This window comes from Gigantopelta aegis, chromosome 12 (assembly GCF_016097555.1).
Source record: "Gigantopelta aegis isolate Gae_Host chromosome 12, Gae_host_genome, whole genome shotgun sequence".
In the NCBI taxonomy this organism is placed as follows: Eukaryota; Metazoa; Mollusca; class Gastropoda; order Neomphalida; family Peltospiridae; genus Gigantopelta; species Gigantopelta aegis.
The window spans coordinates 36,314,330-36,337,968 of NC_054710.1; the positions used below are offsets into that span (position 1 = coordinate 36,314,330).

Sequence of the window (23,639 nt, forward strand, 5' to 3'; positions counted from 1 at the left end):
CAGGATAGCACAAACCATGGCCTTTGTTGAACCAGTTATGGATCACTGGTCGGTGCAAGTAGTTTACACCTACCCAGTGAGCCTTGCAGAGCACTCACTTAGGGTTTGGAATCGGTATCTGGATTAAAAAACCCATGCCTCGACTGAGATCCGAACCCAGTACCTACCAGCCTGTAGACCGATGGCTAACCACGACGCCACCAAGGCCAGTTTTTTTTTTTTTTTTTTTTTTTACGGTTATATGGCATCAGACATATGGTTATGGACTACACGGATATTGAGAGAGGAAACCTGCTTTCGCCACTTAATGAGCTACTCTTTTTGATTAGCAGTAAGGAATCTTTTATATGCACCATCCCACAGACAGGATAACACATACCACAGCCTTCCGACTCGAAGCTGTCCCACCTGAGGCAAAAGTTGTAGTTTTTTCTATTTCAGTACTAATTCCAGCCAAGAATGAATGCACCGCTAGGCTCATGGGGGATGTGAAAGGCAGTGTTCGAAATAAGCACTTGTCTGTTTGTCCCGACAAGTGAAAATCAATTGGGACAAGCAAAATGTGTCTCGGTGGTTGTCCAGTGGAAAAGTAAAAAAATTCAGTGTAGTTTCATTTTAGCAATCACAAACACCATCCTGATACTTGAACAAAATAAACCATTTATTTGGACAAGTGGAATATATTGGCAGACAAGTAGATTTCTACATGTATTTGTCTGGTGGACTAAAGTAGTGTCGGAAATAGAATAATGTCTTTCATATTAAACTGACAAGTAAATATTTTGTAAATATCTATTTGATGATACTCTACCTAATTTAGCATTTACTAGTTTTGGCTCTCATTATGTACAAGGTGGTGTTTACTCTTGAAATTAAAAGAAAGATGTCAGTAAACAGGCGATTTGTGTACTTTATTGGAACAGACTATAACCAATTTTGATCATCAAAATCATCATTAATGTATCATCAAATAGATATTTAACAAATATTTACTTGTCAGTTTAATATGAAAGAAATAATCGACAGAAATCAGTTTTATTCTACACTACTTTAGTAAAACAAATTCTGTTTATTTCTATCACTGCATACCACATACACCCTGGTTCCACCTCATGAGTGTGATAACGAGTGTGTTTACCAAGTGTATGTGACCTCAAATGGTGGACGATTAGCTCATAGATACTGCAGGTTCCATGTAACCACCCACCCACCCCCCAGCTTGGGTGATACCGAGATAGCTGAAGTGACAGCAAGCATGAAGAACAGCCCTGCCAAGCGGTACCAAGTACCAAACGGGAATAATCCGGCTTCACCATTTATCCTATTATCAGAATCTACAGATCTGTGATGTCCTAAATAATCCGGCTTCACCATTCATCCTATTATCAGAATCTACAGATCTGTGATGTCCTAAATAATCCGGCTTCACCATTCATCCTATTATCAGAATCTACAGCTCTGTGATGTCCTAAATAATCCGGCTTCACCATTCATCCTATTATCAGAATCTACATATCTGTGATGTCCTAAATACTGCGGCTTCACCATTCATCCTATTATCAGAATCTACAGATCGGTGATGTCCTAAATAATCCGGCTTCACCATTCATCCTATTATCAGAATCTACAGATCTGCGATGTCCTAAATAATCCGGCTTCACCATTCATCCTATTATCAGAATCTACAGATCTGTGATGTCCTAAATAATCCGGCTTCACCATTCATCCTATTATCAGAATCTACAGCTCTGTGATGTCCTAAATAATCCGGCTTCACCATTCATCCTATTATCAGAATCTACATATCTGTGATGTCCTAAATACTGCGGCTTCACCATTCATCCTATTATCAGAATCTACAGATCGGTGATGTCCTAAATAATCCGGCTTCACCATTCATCCTATTATCAGAATCTACAGATCTGTGATGTCCTAAATACTGCGGCTTCACCATTCATCCTATTATCAGAATCTACATATCTGTGATGTCCTAAATACTGCGACCTCATCATTCATCCTATTATCAGAATCTACATATCTGTGATGTCCTAAATAATGCGACCTCATCATTCATCCTATTATCAGAATCTACATATCTGTGATGTCCTAAATACTGCGGCCTCACCATTCATCCTATTATCACAATCTACATATCTGTGACGTCCTAAATACTGCGACCTCATCATTCATCCTATTATCACAATCTACATATCTGTGATGTCCTAAATACTGCGGCCTCACCATTCATCCTATTATCACAATCTACATATCTGTGATATCCTAAATACTGTGGCTCCACCATGCATCCTATTACACAGAAATGGCTGCCAATGCCTGGTCAATGATGTCGTGTACCTAAAACGTCGTCTTGTGTTGTGTTTTTAAATCAAGTAGTCTCCTTCACGTTTTCAAATCAAATCCGTTTTTCTTTTTCTCTTTTCAGCTTTTTTCTCTCTTTTATTTCTGCTTTACATGCTTCGTATTATTGCCGCTTCACTGCTGACATGCTGCCAACGTGCTACTAGTGAGGGATGGTTTTCAGAATTGTCACAACAGTTTCATGTTAAAAGTATTATTTAGTTTCTTTATTATTTACTTAATCATTGTTCACAAATTAATTATAATAGCATTCTTTTGAAGCTACTTGTAGTACAAAATAATTAGTAATAACTATCTATGTTTAATATTAATTAAATACAGTTTTCAATTATATTTACACTTGTTTTTTTCTGTAACGTACAAATGTATTGATCCTTTGTTTCGGTATTAGGTTAAAAAAAAGTTTGTTTTGTTTAACAACATCACTAGAGCACACTGATTATTAATCATCGGCTACTGGATCTAAAACATATGCTAATTTTGACATATAGTCTTAGAGAGGAAATCTGCTATATTTTTCCATTAGTAGCAAGGGACCTTTTATATGCACCATCCAATAAACAGGATAGCACATACCACGGCCTTAGATATACCAGTCGTGGTGCACTGACTGGAATGAGAAATAGCTCAATGGGCTCACCGATAGGGATCGATCCCAAACCAACCACACATCAAGCGAGTGCTTTACCACTGGGTTACGTCTCACCCTAACTAGTTAGGTATGCAATAAAAATAATCAAACACTTGTGGCTGTTGAAGACAGCTGATCGTCCAGGGTGGGACGTAGCACAGTGGTAAAGCGCTCGCTTGATGTGCAGTCAGTTTGGGATTGATCCCTGTTGGTGGGCCCATTGGGCTATTTCTCATTCCAGCCAGTGCACCATGTCTGGTATATCAAAGGCTGTGATACGTGCTATCCTGTTTGTGGGATGGTGCATATAAAAGATCCCTTGCTGCTAATCGAAAAGAATAGCCCATGAAGCGGGTTTCCTCTCTCAATATGGTCCTTAACCATATGTCCGACGCAATATAACCATAATTAAATGTGTTTAGTGCGTCGTTAAATAAATCATTTCCTTCATTCCTTAACCATATGTCTGACGCAATATAACCGTAAATAAAATGTGTTGAGTGCGTCGTTAAATAAATCATTTCCTTCATTCCTTAACCATATGTCTGACGCCATATAATCGTAAATAAAATGTGTTGAGTGCGTCGTTAAATAAAACATTTCCTTCCGTAACCATATGTCTGACGCCATATAACCGTAATTAAATGTGTTGAGTGCGTCGTTAAATAAAACATTTCCTTCATTCCGTAACCATATGTCTGACGCCATATAACCGTAATTAAATGTGTTGAGTGCGTCGTTAAATAAAACATTTCCTTCATTCCGTAACCATATGTCTGACGCCATATAACCGTAATTAAATGTGTTGAGTGCGTCGTTAAATAAATCATTTCCTTCCTTCCTTCCTGTTGAAGACAGAGAAATCCCAACCCTTGAGATAACACTGTTTTGTCTGAAACTTGCCAAGGCTCGCCAAGTATATTTCTCAGCTTTGGATTTTCCCATCTTCAACTGCCACTCATGATAGATTATTTTATTCTTGCCCACTGCACGATGCTAGAATAATCTGTCTGACCCAAGGGCTAGATAAATCTGTCTGACCCTAGGGCTAGATAAATCTGTCTGACCCTAGGGCTAGATAAATCTGTCCAACCCGAGGGCTAGACGATTTCTACATACACGTGACGTCATAACTCATGTTTTACGACGATTGACGTCATAACTCATGGTTTTCACAATTCTGTTTTCCATTTCACTTTGTATCATTGTTTTAAAAATATTTAAACAAATTAATATTTTCAACTTTATATTTATTGGTAAGTTGAAAATTACATATTTATGTCGTTGCATAAGGTGGACTATATTTTTCCGCATATGATTAAATGAGTTTGCGGGTGAAATGTATACGAATCGTTCTACAATAAACAAACTGTCGCTTACGAAATTAATGTTTTGTTACTGTAATTAAATGGGCAAGAAAAAGAATCAATCACCGTTGTGAGATATAGATAAGACAATTCCAACCCTCAGGACAAATATTTTTGTAAAGGCCTCGGGTAAACCTCGGTCCTCACAAAAAAAAGTTTTGTCCCTCGGGTTGGAATAGCCTTATCTATACCTCACAACAGTGATAGATTCTATTAAGACTTAACCCAGAGTTAATTTAACCATGCTATGAACAACTGGTCCATGACGTCAGAGTTTTAATCTGAAAGGTAGATCTTCAGATCGGCAAAAAATAGGCAAAGATTGTATGCGGAATCAATCAATATGCGGTTATTTATCACAAATACCCATACCATTCCGCAGCATTGAGAAAGTATTTTTTTAAATCACAAGAGACATCTCAAGCAACAAAAAGCCTTATAGTGTTAGAGTGAGTCGCACATTAATAAGACATAGCTTGCGTCAGTCTAAAGATTCATACCTGGCACAACGATACATTGTACTGACACCATAGCAACGCCATTGAGACCCAAACAAAAGTGACCTAATTGTAGCATATCTGTGTACCTGGAAGCTAAACCCATAGTGAAAGGAACATGTGTTTTAAGACCACCACCCCCAACCCACAACAAACAAATCACCTACCCCAGCACTAAGTTTCACTATTTAGTTTGTTTGTATCAAAAGGGAACCGATGAATTGGCAAATAATTCTAATGAAAAATGAATGAAGTTAAAAAAAAAAAAAAACCCATACTAACTAAAATTTAATTTTAAAAAAACATCAGTGTAAATAAAAAAGTATCTTTACAAATGACCATCAAATTGCATAGGTTAAATCTTATTCTACAATACAGGTATAAAAGTTAAAAGTTTATTTTGTTTAATGACACCACTAGAGCATATTGGTAAATTAATCATCAGCTATTGGATGTCAAACATTTCGTAATTCTGACTCGTATTCATAAGAGGAAACCCGCTACATTTTTCCTAATGCAGCAATGGATCTTTTATATGCACTTCTCCACAGACAGGAAAGCAAATATCACAGCTTTTGTCCCGTTGTGGTGCACTGGATGGAACAACAAAAAAACACCCAATCAGTTGAATGGATCCACTGAGGTGGTTCAATCCTGCAATGCAAGCACCTCAGGCGAGCACTCAACCGACTGAGCTAATATTCATTACAGAGTTATATGCCAATTCATTGGTTCTCTATTCACACAGACGGACTATAGAGGTGGGTTGACAGGGATTGAAATTTCATTTTGTGGAATGGGCCTTAATTAATTAAGCAATCTCCACTTCTAACATCTTGATCCAGAAGCAAGTTGTCAGCCAATTTGCATAACTGCATTACAAAAGAGCTTTTGAAACCAATGAAAATATACTGATTTTTATACAAATTTATTTCTATAAAAATTAATTCTTTAAAAATTATTTGAACAAGAATAAGAAGAACAAATGTTACAAGTTCTTGTTTTTCTTCAAATATTTTGTTTTTAAAAGTTTAACGTCACCACTAGAGCACATTGATATATTTATCATCGGCTGTTGGATGTCAAACGTTTGGTTATACTTCAGAGGTCACTGTGATAATATGGAAGTTAAATGCTCTGTGAATTCAGAGGACATTGTACAAGATTAATAGTAAGAAAGCCTATCGATACATCAATATTTAATGAACTCTAGGTAAAACTATGAAGCTACGAATGTATGGTAATTAACTATGAAGCTACGAATCACCCTGGTAATTCATTCATGTCATCTCAGGAAATACCCAGCAGATACATGTACATAATATGTAAAAACTTTCTGACTCAATATCTGGTTAAAACCTTACAGTCAGTATGAAAAAAACACTATTTCTCAGTGTCTTTTTTGGCTGCAATACAATCCCGGTGGGGCTTAATTAATTTCCTGATATATCCCATTGACTCGAACCCTGTCCATGTTCAAGAAAGTGTTCGACCCATCAAGTAGTTCGACCTAACCATTCGGTCAACAACGTGTAAGTGTAACTCGGGACTTTGTTTTTGGTTCGAGCTTTGCAGTGTATTCAACCCTTCTGCGTTCAACCCAACGAGATTCTAATATATATATATATATATATATATATATATATATATATATATATGTGTGTGTGTGTGTGTGTGTGTTGATACCTAGCTGATTTCACTCCTATGAATTCGGCGAGTTATACTTGTCAATTTGTTTCCAAAACCATCCATGGGATCAAATGTCGTTGTTGATCGTGAGTTGTCGATCATTCAAGAACCATAACTCTGGATGAACTCTGTCTAAACCGGTCCTCTATGTAAACCGGACTATTTCGTCGGTACGAAGTGAGTCCGGTTTAGACAAGAGTCCACTGTATATATATATATATAGGGAACCAACCTCGTCGCAAAATTTGTTCTAGTAAAACATGAAGGAAAACAAACAAAAGACATTCATGTATTGATGTAACACACCAGTCAGTGACAAATAAATGTACTGGAACATGTATATTAATTGTTAACACCTACAGCCGTGACTGGATCTGTGTTTCTGTTACCTGCAACGTGGGTAAATCTTACAATAAGTGTAACTTGGGACTTCATTTTTGGCACTGACACCCCCCCCCCCCCAACTCTGAAACTGGGGGGCCACAATATGAACTCTCATTTAATAAGTGCCTATCCCCGCCCCGCCCCCCCCCCCCCCCCCCCAAGTTGCTGCCATCTTCCGATGCTTATACAGATTTTAATTTTTGAAAAACCCAAGAGTGCTAAAAATCACTCCTCAAAATGCTTACGATGGGGGTGGAAATCACACTCCTCAAAATGCAGAGGAGGGAAAAATCACACCCCTCAAAATAATCAGAATTAGAAGCAAGAGACCGAGAAGAATTGCACCCATGAACATGATTAAGTTTGAGGAGTAATAGTGTCTAAATTAAATATCTTAAGGGTTAATGTCTTGTGTTTTCAGAATAAATATCCTAATGTAACTAATATGATGGTGGTTCTCAAAGATAGAAGGAATGGGTCATTGCAGTCTTACACAAGAAAAAGAAACACCATGAACACAACATTTATCGATTTCTTATGTATTATATACATATCATGTTGCATTACAATTCTGAATCATGATAATCTGTTGACTATTTATGAATATTGAAACTGATTTGTTTGTGCTTATTCTGTTTTATTTAAACAAGTGCAATAATTTTATTTTTCACCACAGAATATGATTTCTTCATGGACACAAACCTGTGAACTGAATGTAAAAGTGTAACAACCACATGGTACAGGGTTATCACATTTATCATGATATCATAATATACATGTTATGTACCTGCAAATTCTCTATTTTAAAAAATAATAATAATGTCATACAAGAGAAACTGTCAACATCTTTTGTTTTCTACCCAAATATATCTTACTACAGTTTTTATAAATATATATTTTTACAAACAGGATGAACTTTGATTATCGGTGTACTGTAGTTAACACATCATTTATTATACTACTAACTCGAATCATAGCAACCCAACAAAAAAACAAAAACCCACCACCAACCTGATGTAAATTTAATTTTAAAATATACATGCTTTACATTCGATAAATTTGAATTACTGAGTTGCAATTAAATCGGTTTCAGGTGCCCGTCAACCGATCACATGTACTAGAAATCTGACTCTACCACGGTCAATGTCCTTGGCTTGAAATCATGTTGCAGTATCGTGAAACAGAAATAACTGGAGCATGCTATACTATTATTAGTATTAACAAAAATAAAACCTGCTTTACTAAATTTGTTTTTTGTTGGTGTACGCGTTTAATGTGATATCAACATGTATAAACATTATACACATCATAGAATTATTGGACAACGCACCTACCGTATTATGTTTTCTGTACGTGATCAAAATGACGACAGTGTAAAATATATTTTGCGATGTTACCTGCTTTGTACGAAATTAAACAACAAAACCGACGAGATCTTAGTAATATGTGAACTCCTAGCTGATTGACTCAGTATAAAGATAACCAACCAATCGTATATCAATTTATAAAAAGTATTCTAGGAAGTTCATTGTGAACAGAATGGGAAGGTTGGTGGCGTTGTGGATTGGATTCAATAAACAATTAAGGCATTGTACTTTGTAGCATCGATCAAAAAACAAAAGCAGGATGCTTATGTATATGTTGCTGGTGCTCTAGATCATGTATTGCAATATGTTACATATCTACAGAGTAACAGTACTAAAACTGAGAATTAAAATTTAAAAAAAAAAAGTAGGTCACTGTATCTAGTGAAGAGAATGAGTTGCATATGGAGAATGATACATGTACATTTATGAGTGACAGTGAATTGTTTAAAAATGTATCTTAACTAGCGAAAGAGAGTTTGATACATTTTTAAACAACAAGTTGTGAGATAAATGGTATCTAACGAACACGAATGTATTATTCTACTTCTTACATATCCTCAAAAACCAGGTTTTAAGCAAATAAAAAACCAAATTCTACAAAAAAATAGTTACAACCCTTTGCACTTGTAGCTGACTTACGCATCACACACACAATTGTCAGGTTAATGGATTGTCACAGTGTAATCGATTTCCATCATGTTGTTTTTCATTGGATATATGGCATTGGTGACCTGGGGCCTAATTCATTAAACTCTCACAACTTTGTGATTTCGCAGTGCAATGCTAAAAGACTTGCAAAAAAGATGTTTTGTTGTCTAGCAGAGCTTAAGAGAACTTTGTGATTTAGGCCCCTGGTCATCACCTAGGAACAGCCAGTCATATGTCTTGAAATTGTTAACACACGTATGTGTGTAAACAGGGTATGTGTTATAAATAACGCATGGTGTTCTCACCAACGGATGTATAAGAAAATTATTGTAGTGTTTTGCCTAGCTTGTTTTAGCATGGTGATCCACCATGCCTCAATAGTCTAGCACCATCTTGCCTTTATCAGCGCCATGCATGATGCCCTGAGATTAAATGTAAACAAGCCTTTTACAATAATTAATTCAAAAATAGATTTATAAAACACTCGGACAATGTGTTATTAATTAATAAAAATATATCCCTGTTATATATTTTGCTATTCATCTTTTAAAGCAAGCACATTATTACATTTATTTGTATTTCAATTAATTTTTGGACTTTAATGAAAAACAAGTGCCTTGAAAATGGTGAAAATGCAACCAAAAGGTTTTAGTCTGCCATGTCTTGACAAATTATTCAGGAAAACATTATTATTGTAAACATGAAATGTTGGTGGCATTGGCAACAACAATACATGCCAAAAGTCATAGCCAGCATTTTAGTACACTGTAAGAGGGCACAATATTGTCAAACACTCACCTATGAGAGTAAAATTCTACTATGGTAATTAAAAGGAACAAAACACTTGTCTTTTTGCAAGTATATGTAGATTATCTTGTCAGCATCTGACTGGGGGTTTTTGACATACAGTTTTATTTTACAAAATTAGTAAAACAATACAGTAACTGACGATCAAAAATATAAACATAACATCACGGTTTGGGGCTGCATGAAGTCACCCAAGGTATACCAGTGTGCGATTTTGAGGAGAGTCCGGGAGCCCAAGGCTTGCAAAAATCATACAAGACTCTCTCACTTGGCTAGCATACAAACCTGCATGGCTCATAAAAATTATTTGTACAAATTACAGTGATTCTTTGAAATGACAGTCAAAATATACCTCAAAATCCTGGGAAACCAGAGTCTTGAATAGCAATTTTTTTTATAATTTCATGCAAAACATTTAGTGTATCTTCTATTCTACTGGAGATGCACGGTAGAGCTCGCTGGGTTGGTGGCAGGCTCAAAAGATTTTCATACAGGGAGACCGTATGACACTTAAATTTTTTAAACCGAAATCACACGCTGTATTGCAAACCGTCAGAGGTTGAAAAGGCTAATTCAACGAATCGATCGATAGAGGTGTTTTACACTTTTCAAAGCTTTGCAGAGCTAGCTCTACCACTCGCCAAATTCGCCAATTGTGAATTTTAGGAACAATTGGCGAATGTTATTTTAATTTGGCGGGAAAAAAATTGATATTTGCTAGATAATAACTGTTTGGTTTTTTCATTTTTGGACATACTTTGGTGAAAGTTTTTGCACACCCAGCGATATTAATTAATACTTAATATGTTGCCTGATGAGGAATAATCTAGGGAATATTGTGTTCAGTGTCATGCTGCGATCCAGAGATTACTATACATTTTTAAAACATTAAAAAGTACTCAGGAATGGCTAATCAATTTTCAACTGATTAGAAATATTGCTTTTCATGATTTTGAAAACACAATTCCAAACTGGTTAGTGATTTGTTTTCATTTGCTCACCAAATGGTTAAAGGGACATTCCTGAGTTCACTTCATTGTAAGATGTTTCCAACTAATAAAATATTTCTACGATTAAACATACATATTAAATATATTTTCTTATTTAAAATATCAGTGTCTGTATATTCAATGTGTTTCTGGTCATCTTAATATTTGTAAGAAGCCCAAATGTATAAAATAAAAAAAACTTTAGTAAATAAAATGAAATTTAACCTAGTACAAATATTAGAATGATCAGAAACATGTTTAATATACAGCCACGAATATTTTATACAGAAAATATATTTGATATGTAATTACAATCGCTAAAAAGTATTGATTCAGACTAGATAACATGTTTAAAATTGCAGCAAACTCAGGAATGTCCCTTTAATAAATATTAGTGCTACTTTGTGCCTTGTTCCATACATACTGGCCTCGGTGGCGTTGTGGCAGGCCATCGGTCTACAGGCTGGTAGGTACTGGGTTGGGATCCCAGTCGAGGCATGGGATTTTTAATCCAGATACCGACTCCAAACCCTGAGTGAGTGCTCCGCAAGGCTCAATGGGTAGGTGTAAACCACTTGCACCGACCAGTGATCCATAACTGGTTCAATAAAGGCCATGGTTTGTGCTATCCTGCCTGTGGGAAGCACAAATAAAAGATCCCTTGCTGCTAATCGGAAGAGTAGCCCATGTAGTGGCGACAGCGGGTTTCCTCTCAAAATCTGTGTGGTCCTTAACCATATGTCTGATGCCATATAACCGTAAATAAAATGTGTTGAGTGCGTCGTTAAATAAAACATTTCTTGTTCCATACATATATATTGAATAAAGGTGTAATGAATACACATGGTGACAAATCTAAACAGATAAAGAACAGATGTTTAAAGACACCCCAGCACGAAAAAATACATCAGCTATTGGGTGTCAAATGATGGTAAATCCAAAACATTAAGTGCTGAACATCATCAAGATAAAAATTCAAGAGTTAAATAAAAACAGTGTAAAGAATTGTGCAAAAAATACAAATATCACAGATGGGTAAAATTAAAATTTTAAATAAAAGTCAGTATCACATAAATATTGTAAAAAAGTTCTGGATAGAATCAAAAGGATTCCATCACATTTCGTTGTCCAAATATATCTTTTCAAGTTTCCTTGAGATGCTTACACTCCAACAAAATGTGGCCTACCGTCAGAATACACTGACAGTGCTCACCCTGAGGTGAAAGATCCTTCTTCAAGATAAATGAACGGATCAAGTAAGTATGACAAATGCGAGCACGACACAAGATTATTTTATTTTTCCTGCACTGTCTACAGGAGGACTGCCACTCTCCCAAAACTATCTTGATAGTGTGAAGCTTGTTCACAACCGCACCGTCCCAGTCATAATAAATATTGAAGTGCTGCTTTGTGCCTTGTTCTGTATATATATTGAATATAGGGTGTAACGAATATACATGGTGGTGAATGCCATACATATCATGAATATGAGGTGATGAATATGAATATTTATTCATGTCCATGAATATTAATGTGAAAAGGTTTTGCAGAAAGGAAGAACAGTATATTTTTTAAAGTAAAAACAGATTAATCATGAGCAGAAATTTAAGGCCATTTTGTTTTTTGTAAAGTTGGGCAAAATATATCAGTATCAGTATTTTCAGGTTGATTTACCTCGGTATCAGTACAGTATTCAGTATTGATACAATACTGTTATCAAGTGGTAAAGTTAAGTCTCACCCACTAATTTATCTAAATAAAATTAAATTTCATACACAATGCCCTAATCTATCTCTTCTTTTCAGCTATTTTGCATTCATCAAATATATTGTTAGTGCTTTACTAAATGGCGGATAACATTTTTTAATACCGAAATTTCGGTATTTTGAAATTTGCTTGGTACAGTAAATTGGTACTAACATGATACTGATACCGAACGGTAGATACGGTATACCGCCTATCTCTAGCTTTTTTTATATGTATCAATAAACTTAAAACCATGTTTGTATTGCCAGGGCAATCTCCTGGACAGATAGCCCAGATAGTTGAGGTGTTTGCCCGGGCAGCGTGCTTAAACCTTAATTGGATATAAGCATGAAATCAAGTTGAAATGAAATGAAAGTATTACCAGAATTCTCATAATAATAATAATAACAATACTACTAATAATAATAATAATAATCTTTATATAAAGAAGGTGACACATTCAGTACAAATAAAGACTTGTACTATATTTATAATTATAAACTAACCGTGTGACCCTTTGGCATATGACCGTAAGTGTTTTTGTTTGAAAGAGCAGGGGATCAAAAATCCCATCCGATCGTTCGAGCATTTACACAGCTAAGGAGAACTAACCCTAACCCTAAATGCTAGAACGATTGGAACTCTTGCCAATGCGTTAACATACCAAAATGGAAAACAGTGTGTTGAAAAGTTTTATAACAACTTTAGAGTTATTCCCCTTTTACTATCGACTAACATCAGTAATTTTTGCCACTCAACGTTCGACTGAATTTGTTCAAGTAATCGGATTCGATGGTCTTCAAACTTGAAAATAGCGTCTAATACGGTTTACAGCTTATATAAAAATAAAGTATACATGCTTGTGTGCGCAATCAAAATGTTTAATCCTTGCAAACATGGTATATAAGGTGGGATAGTTTAAAATGGTCATATTCAAATTAAATTAGACGTTAACGAGGTTCCGGAATCTGCTCTTTGCAAATGAACAGGGGTGTAAAGCAAGTTTATAATTTCCGAGTTCACTTGAACAAAGCATAAATATTATGAACTGTGTTCTTATAAAAGTTGCAAGATATTTTAGTTTAGATATAATAAACCTTGTAGCAGAACATACTTAATGTTTTTCAGTACTTCGCAAATGTAAATCTACGTTCGTGTAAAATAATTGTGATGGTGCGATGCCCTCTAAGCATACATGAGCTCATGTTTATTTTGAGCCCAACCACGGCTGTTTGCAAGAGACTTTTCCCAACTATGAACAGAGTAAAAACATCCCAGAGAAGTTTTTTGGGGCAGAGAGTGTTAAATAATATACTCACAATAATGACACATGGGCCAAAATCCTTAAACATTTTTGAACCAATGCCAGCCATAAAATAATGGTTCACAAGTGGAAAGGGATCTCATCACATCCACGGCCATATAACAAGTGGTCACTAAGGCGTACATCGACACAATAATTATATCTAGATGAATAAGTGGACACTACGAAACAAATAACAAAGTTTCAATCAACAAGTAGAGAAAACAGTGGATACTACTGGACAGACATATACATTTAGTACTTCCTGCATAAGTGTTGTAACCTATTGGCAAACTTCTTTATTTGTGCAATGAAACCAAGTACTTTCAAGATTATTACTTTATTAAGCACTGTATTAAATTAAATAGCAGTAAGACAGTTAGCTACCGTAAGAAGTGTGGGCAAGTGGAAAAATGTATGGGGCAAGTGAATATCTAATTGACACTTGCCCTGTGGCAAGTAATTTTTTGGAACATTTTTGAACCCTTGAAGAGGCTATAGATGGTGCATTTTTGACATTCTCATTGAGCTCATTAAGAATTCTATAAATTTATTTTGCTTTAATTAGCTAATCAAACACTTGCATATTGAATTTACATTGCATGTACACTAACAAAATACACTCATATCATCAAAACAATTGATATTGATCGCTGTTCAGTGTAATGAATACTCCGAGTATATAGTTACACTCCTCAGTGTTCTACACTCGGTTTCATAACTTACTCTTCTTTGGCTAGTGGACAAAAAAAATTTACTTGCCAAGCTTAAAATGTTACTAGCCAGACGACTCTTTTTGTATCATTTATGCATGTGTTGTAGCCATCTAAATATTATACATGACTTATGCCGCTGGATTAATTAAATAGTTTGAAACAATGAAATTGTTTAGTTTTCACTCAATCATGAATTTGACATGAGGACCATTTCAGAATTGATCACATGAGGAAGGTGGGAGGGACTTTAATTATAATTTCATGCCTCACATGACTACGTTTTTTGGCTGGCTCTGTTTTGGTTTCAGCTGCAGATTTCTCAGATTGGCCTTCATTTTACTTTTCAGTACTTGTTTCACTCATCTCGTCTTCTTGATTAGCGTTTGAATTTTAGATTTTCATTTTCCTAAAGAATTGTAATATTTTAACATTTTGTCGCTTTGAAAGTTTTCGTCATGCTTCTACATGCTGGGTGGAAAAAACATATATACATCTACACAGCAAGAAAAACAAAAACACTGCAATTTATATCTCAATGATGACAACTGCCGTCGGTGCCATGATTCAGTTTTATCACTGAATATAGTCCGTCCCACAGGGAATGTCTTTTTTCATTCTATAGAATGTACTACAAATTATTTATTTCTGAGCTGACTGATTTGTAAATTTCACACAAAATTTGTAATTTTTTGTTATTTCCAAAACATGTTTACTTTTCTTCTTACGTCAAACCAAACTGAAATTATTTTCAAAAAACATTTTTACAGAATGATGGGACGGACTATAAATACACGTCCCGCCTTTTGATTATCATTTATGTCAAGGCAAACAAAAAATTATGAATATTCATAGGATTTGAAATAGATCAATAAAAATAAACTCTCCATTCATTGCTGACATTTAAAAACCTGTATAAATTGGTTCTAAGGCATATATATATTTATAATCAATATTTATAAACAGACAGTTGTTATTCAAATAGCAGCTATTATAGCTATCTTTTTATTAGTATTTCTATGACTCAAAAGAGCATTGAATTGGCTGCTATATGCAGCAAAGTTACCTGCATGTGCATCCAGACGTGTAGCATGCATTAGCCATAAATATTGTTAAAGGGACATTCCTGAGTTTGCTGCAATTTTTAAGATGTTATCAACTAACAGAGACTTTTAACGATTGTAATTACATATCAAATATATTATTCTGCATAAAATATTAGTGGCTTTATATTAAATGTGTTTCTGATCGTTGTAATATTAATTTTGTACTAGGTTAAATTTCATTTTATAAAATAAATATAGTTTTTTTCGTACATGTATACGAAATTATTTGTAGACAAAATGCAGTTTGGGCTTCTTAGAAATATTAAGACGACCAGAAACATATTGAATATACAGACAATGATATTCTAAACAAGAAAATATATTTAATATTTAAGTTTAATCGTAGAACTATTTTATTAGTTGGAAACACCTTACAATGCAGCAACTCAGGAATGTCCCTTTAACAATATGTCACCTGTTTTGGTGCATGAAACATTTAGTGGTATAGTTTATAGCCAGATCTTTTTAAAATGACATGTTTCTGTGTTTTTATCCAAACGTGTGCTGTTCAACAAAACGATGTGTACATTGTACTTATAATAATTTATAAAAATAATTTTAAATATTTTATGGCAAATATTACAAAACAGAGTCTTTGAAAATCAATGTTAACAGACATTTTTGGAAAATTAATACAACAATTCCAATGACTTGCAATCATGTTATAATTTGAGCAAATGAATGGTTATAATGGTAAAATTGTTTGGTTAAAAAATATAAGGCAGATTTTGAATTTTAATAAATATATACACGGACATCCAAAAAGATATTTATGTTAAAACATGTAAGAACCATATATTTTTGGCAAGTATCGGTGCAGATGATTTTGCCAGCAGATGCTGTGACAATCATGTGACTTCAATAACTAAATAGCAGTAAGCTGAGGACAGACAATTTTTTTTTTTTTTTAAATTAAGTTTTCTTTCAAATTTCATTATTTGAAAATCATAGAAAAAAGATATATATGCTGTTTTCAGCATTCAAAATAAGCACTTATCCGTTTGTCCTGACAAGTGAAAGTCTGCTCAGACAAACAAAGTGTACCTCAGTGATTCACTGATTGTCCTGTGAACAAATAAAAAATTATAATGCTGTTTCATTTTGAGCAATCAAAAAATGTTGTTCTTGCACTTCAATAAAATTAACAACTGAACAAGTAAAAATATTGGTGGATAAATAGATTTTTAGATGTACTTGTCCGGTGGACTACTGAAAATTTATGTTTATTTCTATCACTGGTTTTTATGAGTGGGTTAAGTTCAATCTTGCTTCTTTTTTTTTGCTTGGTCTAACCTCATTTTTACTAACATTTCTATGAATGTGACAGACATTTGTTTACTTTCCTCATGCAAAAGTCAACAACAAAAATCTTCAAATGTGCATACTGTTGCATGCAATCAATGCATCCACCGAAACAGGCCCCTCACTGAAACTGGGGATAAAATATCTGATGGTTACCCCAGTTGTTATGGTTAGGTTTAGTTAGTTTTTGGGCTATGGTGTGGTTCCCTCTTTATACATATATCAATATAATGGGGGATAATGGAGAGGGGATGGTAATAGGCGGAAATATGTCCCTTAACTGATGGAAAACATGTTTATCGGAGGATATTTTGCATGTTATTTTTAAGAATATAAAATGAAAGATCTATCAGAGATTGCACCTTTAAATTTTTGTGCTCTCTTTAAACATCTCGTAACTTACCGTTTTGTCATCCATGACGAAAGTAAAAACGTACAGGTTTGGCTGATTCCTTTTCAAAAATCCACATGTACTGTCATTCTTGTAAACTGAAGGACAAATGCAAGAATCACTAAAAAACTTCCAACCATTACCATTGCTGCTATCTTTCCAAGGCGACCGACTTTTACAAAATGTTCCGCATGTTCTCGTTGAGCTTATCGCATGACCGCATTTTTAGTTCATTCGAAACCTGTTACCGTAGAATATCTAAATCCTATTACACACCAGTGTAAGATATTGCTAATGTCAAAGCAATCACTCGGTATCTAACTACTGTAATATTGGCATGACGTAAGCGTGACGTAGATCACTTGCTGACCTAATTCATACAAAAATAACATGTAGTAGGTCTCGACATCTGCTTACTTCTGCATTGCGGCTTCTTTGCAGTTGGTTTGTAATAAATAAAATACTAAACTAGCTTGCCTGTCATACCATTTTTATGAAAGAAAGAAATGTTTTATTTAACGACGCACTCAACATATTTTATTTACGCTTATATGGCGTCAGACATATGGTTAAGGACCACACAGATATTGAGAGAGGAAACCCGCTATCGCCACTTCATGGGCTACTCTTTTCGATTAGCAGCAAGGGATCTTTTATATGCACCATCTCACAAACAGGGTAGTACATACCACGGCCTTTGATATACTAGTCGTGGTGCACTGGTTGGAACGGGAAATAGCCAAATGGGCCCACGGACAGCGAGCTCTTTACCACTGGGCTATGTCCCACCCTGATAATTTTTGCGAAACTCGTAAGTTTACAGTGTTAGTATCTACCTCTCTAAGACTGTATACATAGCAAAATTACCAAATGTTTGACAACTAATAGCAGATCATTACTTAAAAAAAAGTTTGTTTTGTTTAACGACACTATACTAGAGCGCATTGATTTATTAATCATCGGCTATTGGTCATTTTGACAAAGTCATAGAGATGAAACCCGCTACATTTTTCCATTGGTAGCTAGGGATCTTTTATATACACCATCCCACAAATAGGATAGCACATACCATGGCGTTTGATATACCAGTCGTGGTGCACTGGCTAGAGCGAAAAATAGCCCAATAGGGCCACCGACGGGGATCGATCCCAGACAGACTGCGCATCAAGCGAGCGTTTTCCCACTGGGTTACGTCCCGCCTCAGATCACTAATACATCAATGTGCTCTAGTAGTGTCGTTAAGCAAAACAAACAAACATGAGAGTGCTTAAGAGTGCTATATGTACTTTGCTGGAAAACGGCATAACTCAATCAATCAACATGACAGTTCTTACAAGCCCATCACTACACTCTTCCACGTAAATACAGAGTCAGCTTATTCTAGTGCACATGTAGCACGCGTTACGGGTCCCGCGCTTCAGGGGGCCCCGCGGTGATGTGTACATTTATTTCCCCCAGGTCATTTCCCCACTCTCCCCCAGGGAGTTGCAAAATATATATCCTGGGAAGGGGGGGGGGGGGGGGTCCTCGCTGTAATTTGTGCTACAGGCCCCGCGGATCCTTTTAAACCGTCTCTGCGCAAATATCCGAATAAGGAACGTGTACTGGGGGATGGTTCCAGGGGTAGAAACCCCTCCATGTTCAAGAACATTTTCTTTTTTCTGAATATATTTTCCGAGGGAGCATGACTCGACCCCACCACCACCACCACCATAGGTCTATATTTCGGTCGCCACAGTATAGATATATACACCAGGGCCGTACCCTCCGGAAGGGGGAAATTTCTCCCCGAGAATCTCACTTTTTTCTTTTCCTGTTTTTTTTTACTCCAGAAAATAGCATACACATCTCAGGGTTTAATTTGTATAGTGTTTCATTTGTTTATAAAAAGTAGTGCCCCCCCCCCCCCTCCCCTCCCCCACCCCAGGATTTTGATCAGGGTACGGCCCTGTACACCCCAATAATATTACTGCAAATGCACCTGCTTTGCACGTCCATATGTCTATGAAAAAAAGTAAAGTAAAAGTCTGTTTTGTTTAACGACACCACTGGAGCACATCGATTAATTAATCATCGGCTATTGGATTTTTTAATGCAGAAAGGTTTTTTTTGTTTGTTTTTGTTTGTTGTTGTTGAGTGTGTGTGTTTTTTCTTTGTTTTTGGGTGGGTGGGTGGGTGGGTGGGGGGGGGGGTGTTGTTGGTTTTGTTGGGGTTTTTTGTTGTTGTTGTTTTTTTTGTTTTTTGTTTTTGTTTTTTGGGGGGCTGTTTTAAAAGTACCATTAAAATTATTTTAATTAACAAATATTATTACTATTAAATTCAGCGTTTTGATTTATTTTTTTCGCAATTTGGTATTTGCTTAGCCCGAGTACTCTGACTGTAGGGGGCTGGACGGACATTAGCCAGCTGAAAATCTGTCCAAATGTCCGTCCATCCCCCTACAGTCAGAGTACTCGGGCTAAGCTTTGGTTAGAAAAGGTTGAAATATAGAATTATGGTAGCCTGCGTTTATCCAAAATACTCAAAACATTTCCTTTCTTTCAAATACTCAATAAACTCAATAATAATATTTAAAAAAAATTAGAAATAATTTAATCTTTAAAGGGACATACCCTAGTTTTTAAACACTAAGGCATATTTTTTACTATTAAAGCCATTTTTGATATCCGAAATCATGCTTTACTTAGATTTTATTGTTTAGATTATCAATGTCCGTACATTCGAAGTGTTTTTGTCATCCTGGTGTTTTTAACATCACAAAATGCATTTTTCATATTTTTAAAAACGCACGCGCGTCTGAGAAGTAACAGTTATGGAGTCGAGTTTTAGTCTGTTTTAGAGAGTAGTTCATCATTTCAAAGTCATAGACTCATGTTTCACTGAAATGTAACTTTATCTAAATGTGTTACAGGTTTGTAGATTAACTAAACTTAGTGTGCATTTTCACGGGTTGAAACTAAGGTCTGTCCTTTAAAGTATTGTTTGGCTTTTGATAAAACAAATTCATAATAAATACAAAATTAATTAAAATACAAAAACCCACCGCAGTGGGGTTTTTTTTCAAAATGAGAAAAAAAAAAGGATATATGAACGGATATATTGATATGGATATATCGCGTTTACGCCAAGTAAAGTAAAAGCGACGCTCTTTGCACTTGATTGCCCTTCGCATTTTTTTACTTACAATTTCGAATCTGTTGCTATTTTAATACCATTTGACCCATGGGCCCAACATTTTCGCTGACTGTGGGGAATAGACATATAATAGCAGGTGTGAAATATTAAAGTCTGAGTCTCCATACTTTTAAAATAATTTCATATAATCAGCAGGGTTAATGCTTTTTTTGGTCTGTTTGTTTTTTGTTGTTTAACCAGAACATCATTGAAATGTGGTGCTTTCGTCTTTCGTCCTGTAGTGTTTGTATTAGTGATAAATATGTCCAATATTTTTTTTTTATCCAGGGCCGTACCCTGATCAAAATCCTAGGGGGGAGGGGGGGGGGCACTACTTTTTATAAACAAAATGATAAAACACTATACAAATTAAACCCTGAGATGTGTATGCTATTTTCTGAAGGGTACGGCCCTGTTTTCAACGTACTCTAAAATGACCAATCTAAAGGTATTACGTCAAACATAACCGGCCTCGATGGCCATCGGACTACAGGTTGGTAGGTACAGGGTTCGCAGCCCGGTACCGGCTCCATCCCAGAGCGAGCTCTTAAGGGCTCAGTGGGTAGGTGTAAGGCCACTACACCCTATTCTTGCTCACTAACCACTAACAAACTAACAACTAACCCACTGTCCTGGACAGGCAGCTCAAATAGCTGAGGTGTGTGTGCCCATGACAACGTGCTTGAACCTTAATTGGATATAAGCACGAAAATAAGTTGAAATCAAATCAATCAAACATAGAATTTTTGTTGTATTAGAGAGGAAATCTTTGACTACCGTTTGGTAGGCACAGTTTGCGCATTTTTGATATAGTTTTCTCTGGCCGTAAAGAGAGCGTCATAACTGTCCAAACGTCCGTCTTGCTCTCTTATGGTCAGAGTACCAGGACCCCGTTCCACGAAGCGATCTTAGCCTTAAGATCACCTTAAGTGCATAGCTGTCTTACGCACTAAGGTGATCTTAGTGCTAAGATCGCTTCGTGGAACGGGGCCCTGAGCTAGACACTAGGACCTTCGAGTCCAAAATATTGGACTCGAGTACTCGTGGGTCAAATCGACCCGGACCAGAGTACCCGCAACTTACACTAGATAATAATGAGACTAATGAATAAAGGAAAACAGCATTATGCATCTTAATTCCAGCGCTGAACATGGGCGCCAAATCATGCCATTGATACAATGGCCCGTTATATTGCATTCCACACTGTCATACCCCTGCGCGTGTTGTAACCTCACCGTGGTGCAGGGGTGTAACATTCTCTTTGAGAATGGCCAATACAGCACAAATCCCCTTGGGGTTTTTTCGAGATATAATTGAAATTTTGAGTAAAAGTCAGTATCTATCTGTGATATTTGTATTTATGCACAGTTCTTTACACTGTTTTTATTTAAATTTTGAATTTTTATATTGATGTTGATCATCACTTTATTTGTTTGCATTACCATAGTTTGATACCCAATAGCCGATGTATTTTTCGTCGTGCTGAGGTGTCGTTAAACATTCTTTCATTCATTCCAACTGTCACATTCGGCGTTTCTTTTCCCTTCATATCTCATAACACTACAATGTAACCGGCGGGACGTATAATATGGCAAAATGACGTAACGCAAGATAATTAAATGAGAGTGCTCTTCTTTTCACGAGTACTCGAGTCCTGCGAGTCTTGCTAGATTCGGCCCGTGCCCGAGTACTCGTGGAAAAAAGTAAAGTTTGTTTTGTTTAACGACACCACTAGAGCACATTGATTTTTTTTATCTTATCATCGGCTATTGGACGTCAAACATATGGTCATTCTAACACTGTTTTTTTAGAGGAAACCCGCTGTCGCAAAATAGGCTACTCTTTTACAACAGGCAGCAAGGAATCTTTTATTTGCGCTTCCCACAGGCAGGATAGCACAAATCATGGCCTTTGTTGAACCAGTTATGGATCACTGGTCGGTGCAAATGGTTTAAACCTACCCATTGAGCCTTGCGGAGCACTCACTCAGGGTTTGGAGTCGGTATCTGGATTAAAAATCCCATGCCTCGATGGGGATCCGAACCCAGTACCTACCAGCCTGTAGACCGATGGCCTAACCACGACGCCACCGAGGCCGGTAAGTACTCGTAGATATCCTACTAGACACCAAACAACAGGCACGTGACATATACTGACGTACACTCACTGACGGTTCTGTATAATCAGAACAGAACAGAACTTTATTTCACTCAAAGCCACCATCCGGTGGCATCAGAGGAGTACATTATATACATTATATACTGACACACAATGAAAACGCAAAACAGATATTTTTCAATATTTTGTTGTGATTAATGAAAAATGTATTTATTGGACTTAAAATAGCAATTTATGAGAGGAAGATGGTGGATGATTACCATTCTGGAGAGCAAACTGTAGTCTCGTAGCACGATGTCGAGGTGTCATGATGTTACCGTTGTACGGGCGTCTGCATCTGAGTCCAGCCGTTCTGAGTCGACGGATGACCGTCATCGGATGGATAGGCCTTCCATGACATCCTATCGTGTTTCTTGCTGTCATCGTCGCGGTCACGGAGGTGGTGTCGTCGAATCTGCCGATCTTGGCGTGGGGTCATAACGGGACGTTGACCAGGTCGAGGTCGATCACGGACACTCCCGGTCTGTTGATGACGTTCAACAAGTCGTCCAATAGTTGAAGGTCCTAGCAACTTGGCTTTGCGAAGTCCCCCCTTGAACCATGCCCAACGCTCGCTCCCTTTTTCCTTCTCTGAGTCGTGGCATTCTTAATGTGACGAGGAATATGACACCGTTACGTGACTTTTATGTGTCCACATACTGCCATTTCACGTGCATTGCATGCAGCATGACTGAGCATGTAGTGAACGCATTTCACACCATTTTGTGTGTTTCTGCTTTGTTTGAATGTCCTGCATTTTTGACAGAAAGAAAATTATTTTTAAAAAAAGAAATTATAACACGACCAAACTTCTGTAAGTTTTCTATGTTGTTGCAAGAGAAACGGCTGTCAAGATTACGAAAACTTAGTAAATTTGTTAGTCTTATAATGACAAAATTTAGAGATCAACAGTAATTAAGTTTATTATTTGTAGCAGTATATATTATATGTATGTACAGTATGTTATGCATGTATATTGCCACCATCCA

At 36.3% G+C, this 23,639-nt stretch overlaps 1 protein-coding gene across 1 annotated transcript in view; it reads right to left on the reverse strand.

The window, feature by feature from the left end:
- LOC121386287 (nuclear hormone receptor HR96-like) overlaps positions 1 to 17,464 on the reverse strand; it is a 204,482-nt gene extending 187,018 nt beyond the window's left edge. The window contains exon 1 of the mRNA XM_041517138.1: positions 17,332 to 17,464. Within this exon, the coding sequence (XP_041373072.1) occupies positions 17,332 to 17,346 (15 nt within the window). The 5' untranslated portion in view covers positions 17,347 to 17,464. The remainder of the gene's footprint in view (positions 1 to 17,331) is intronic.
- Between the last annotated feature and the right edge of the window lie 6,175 nt (positions 17,465 to 23,639).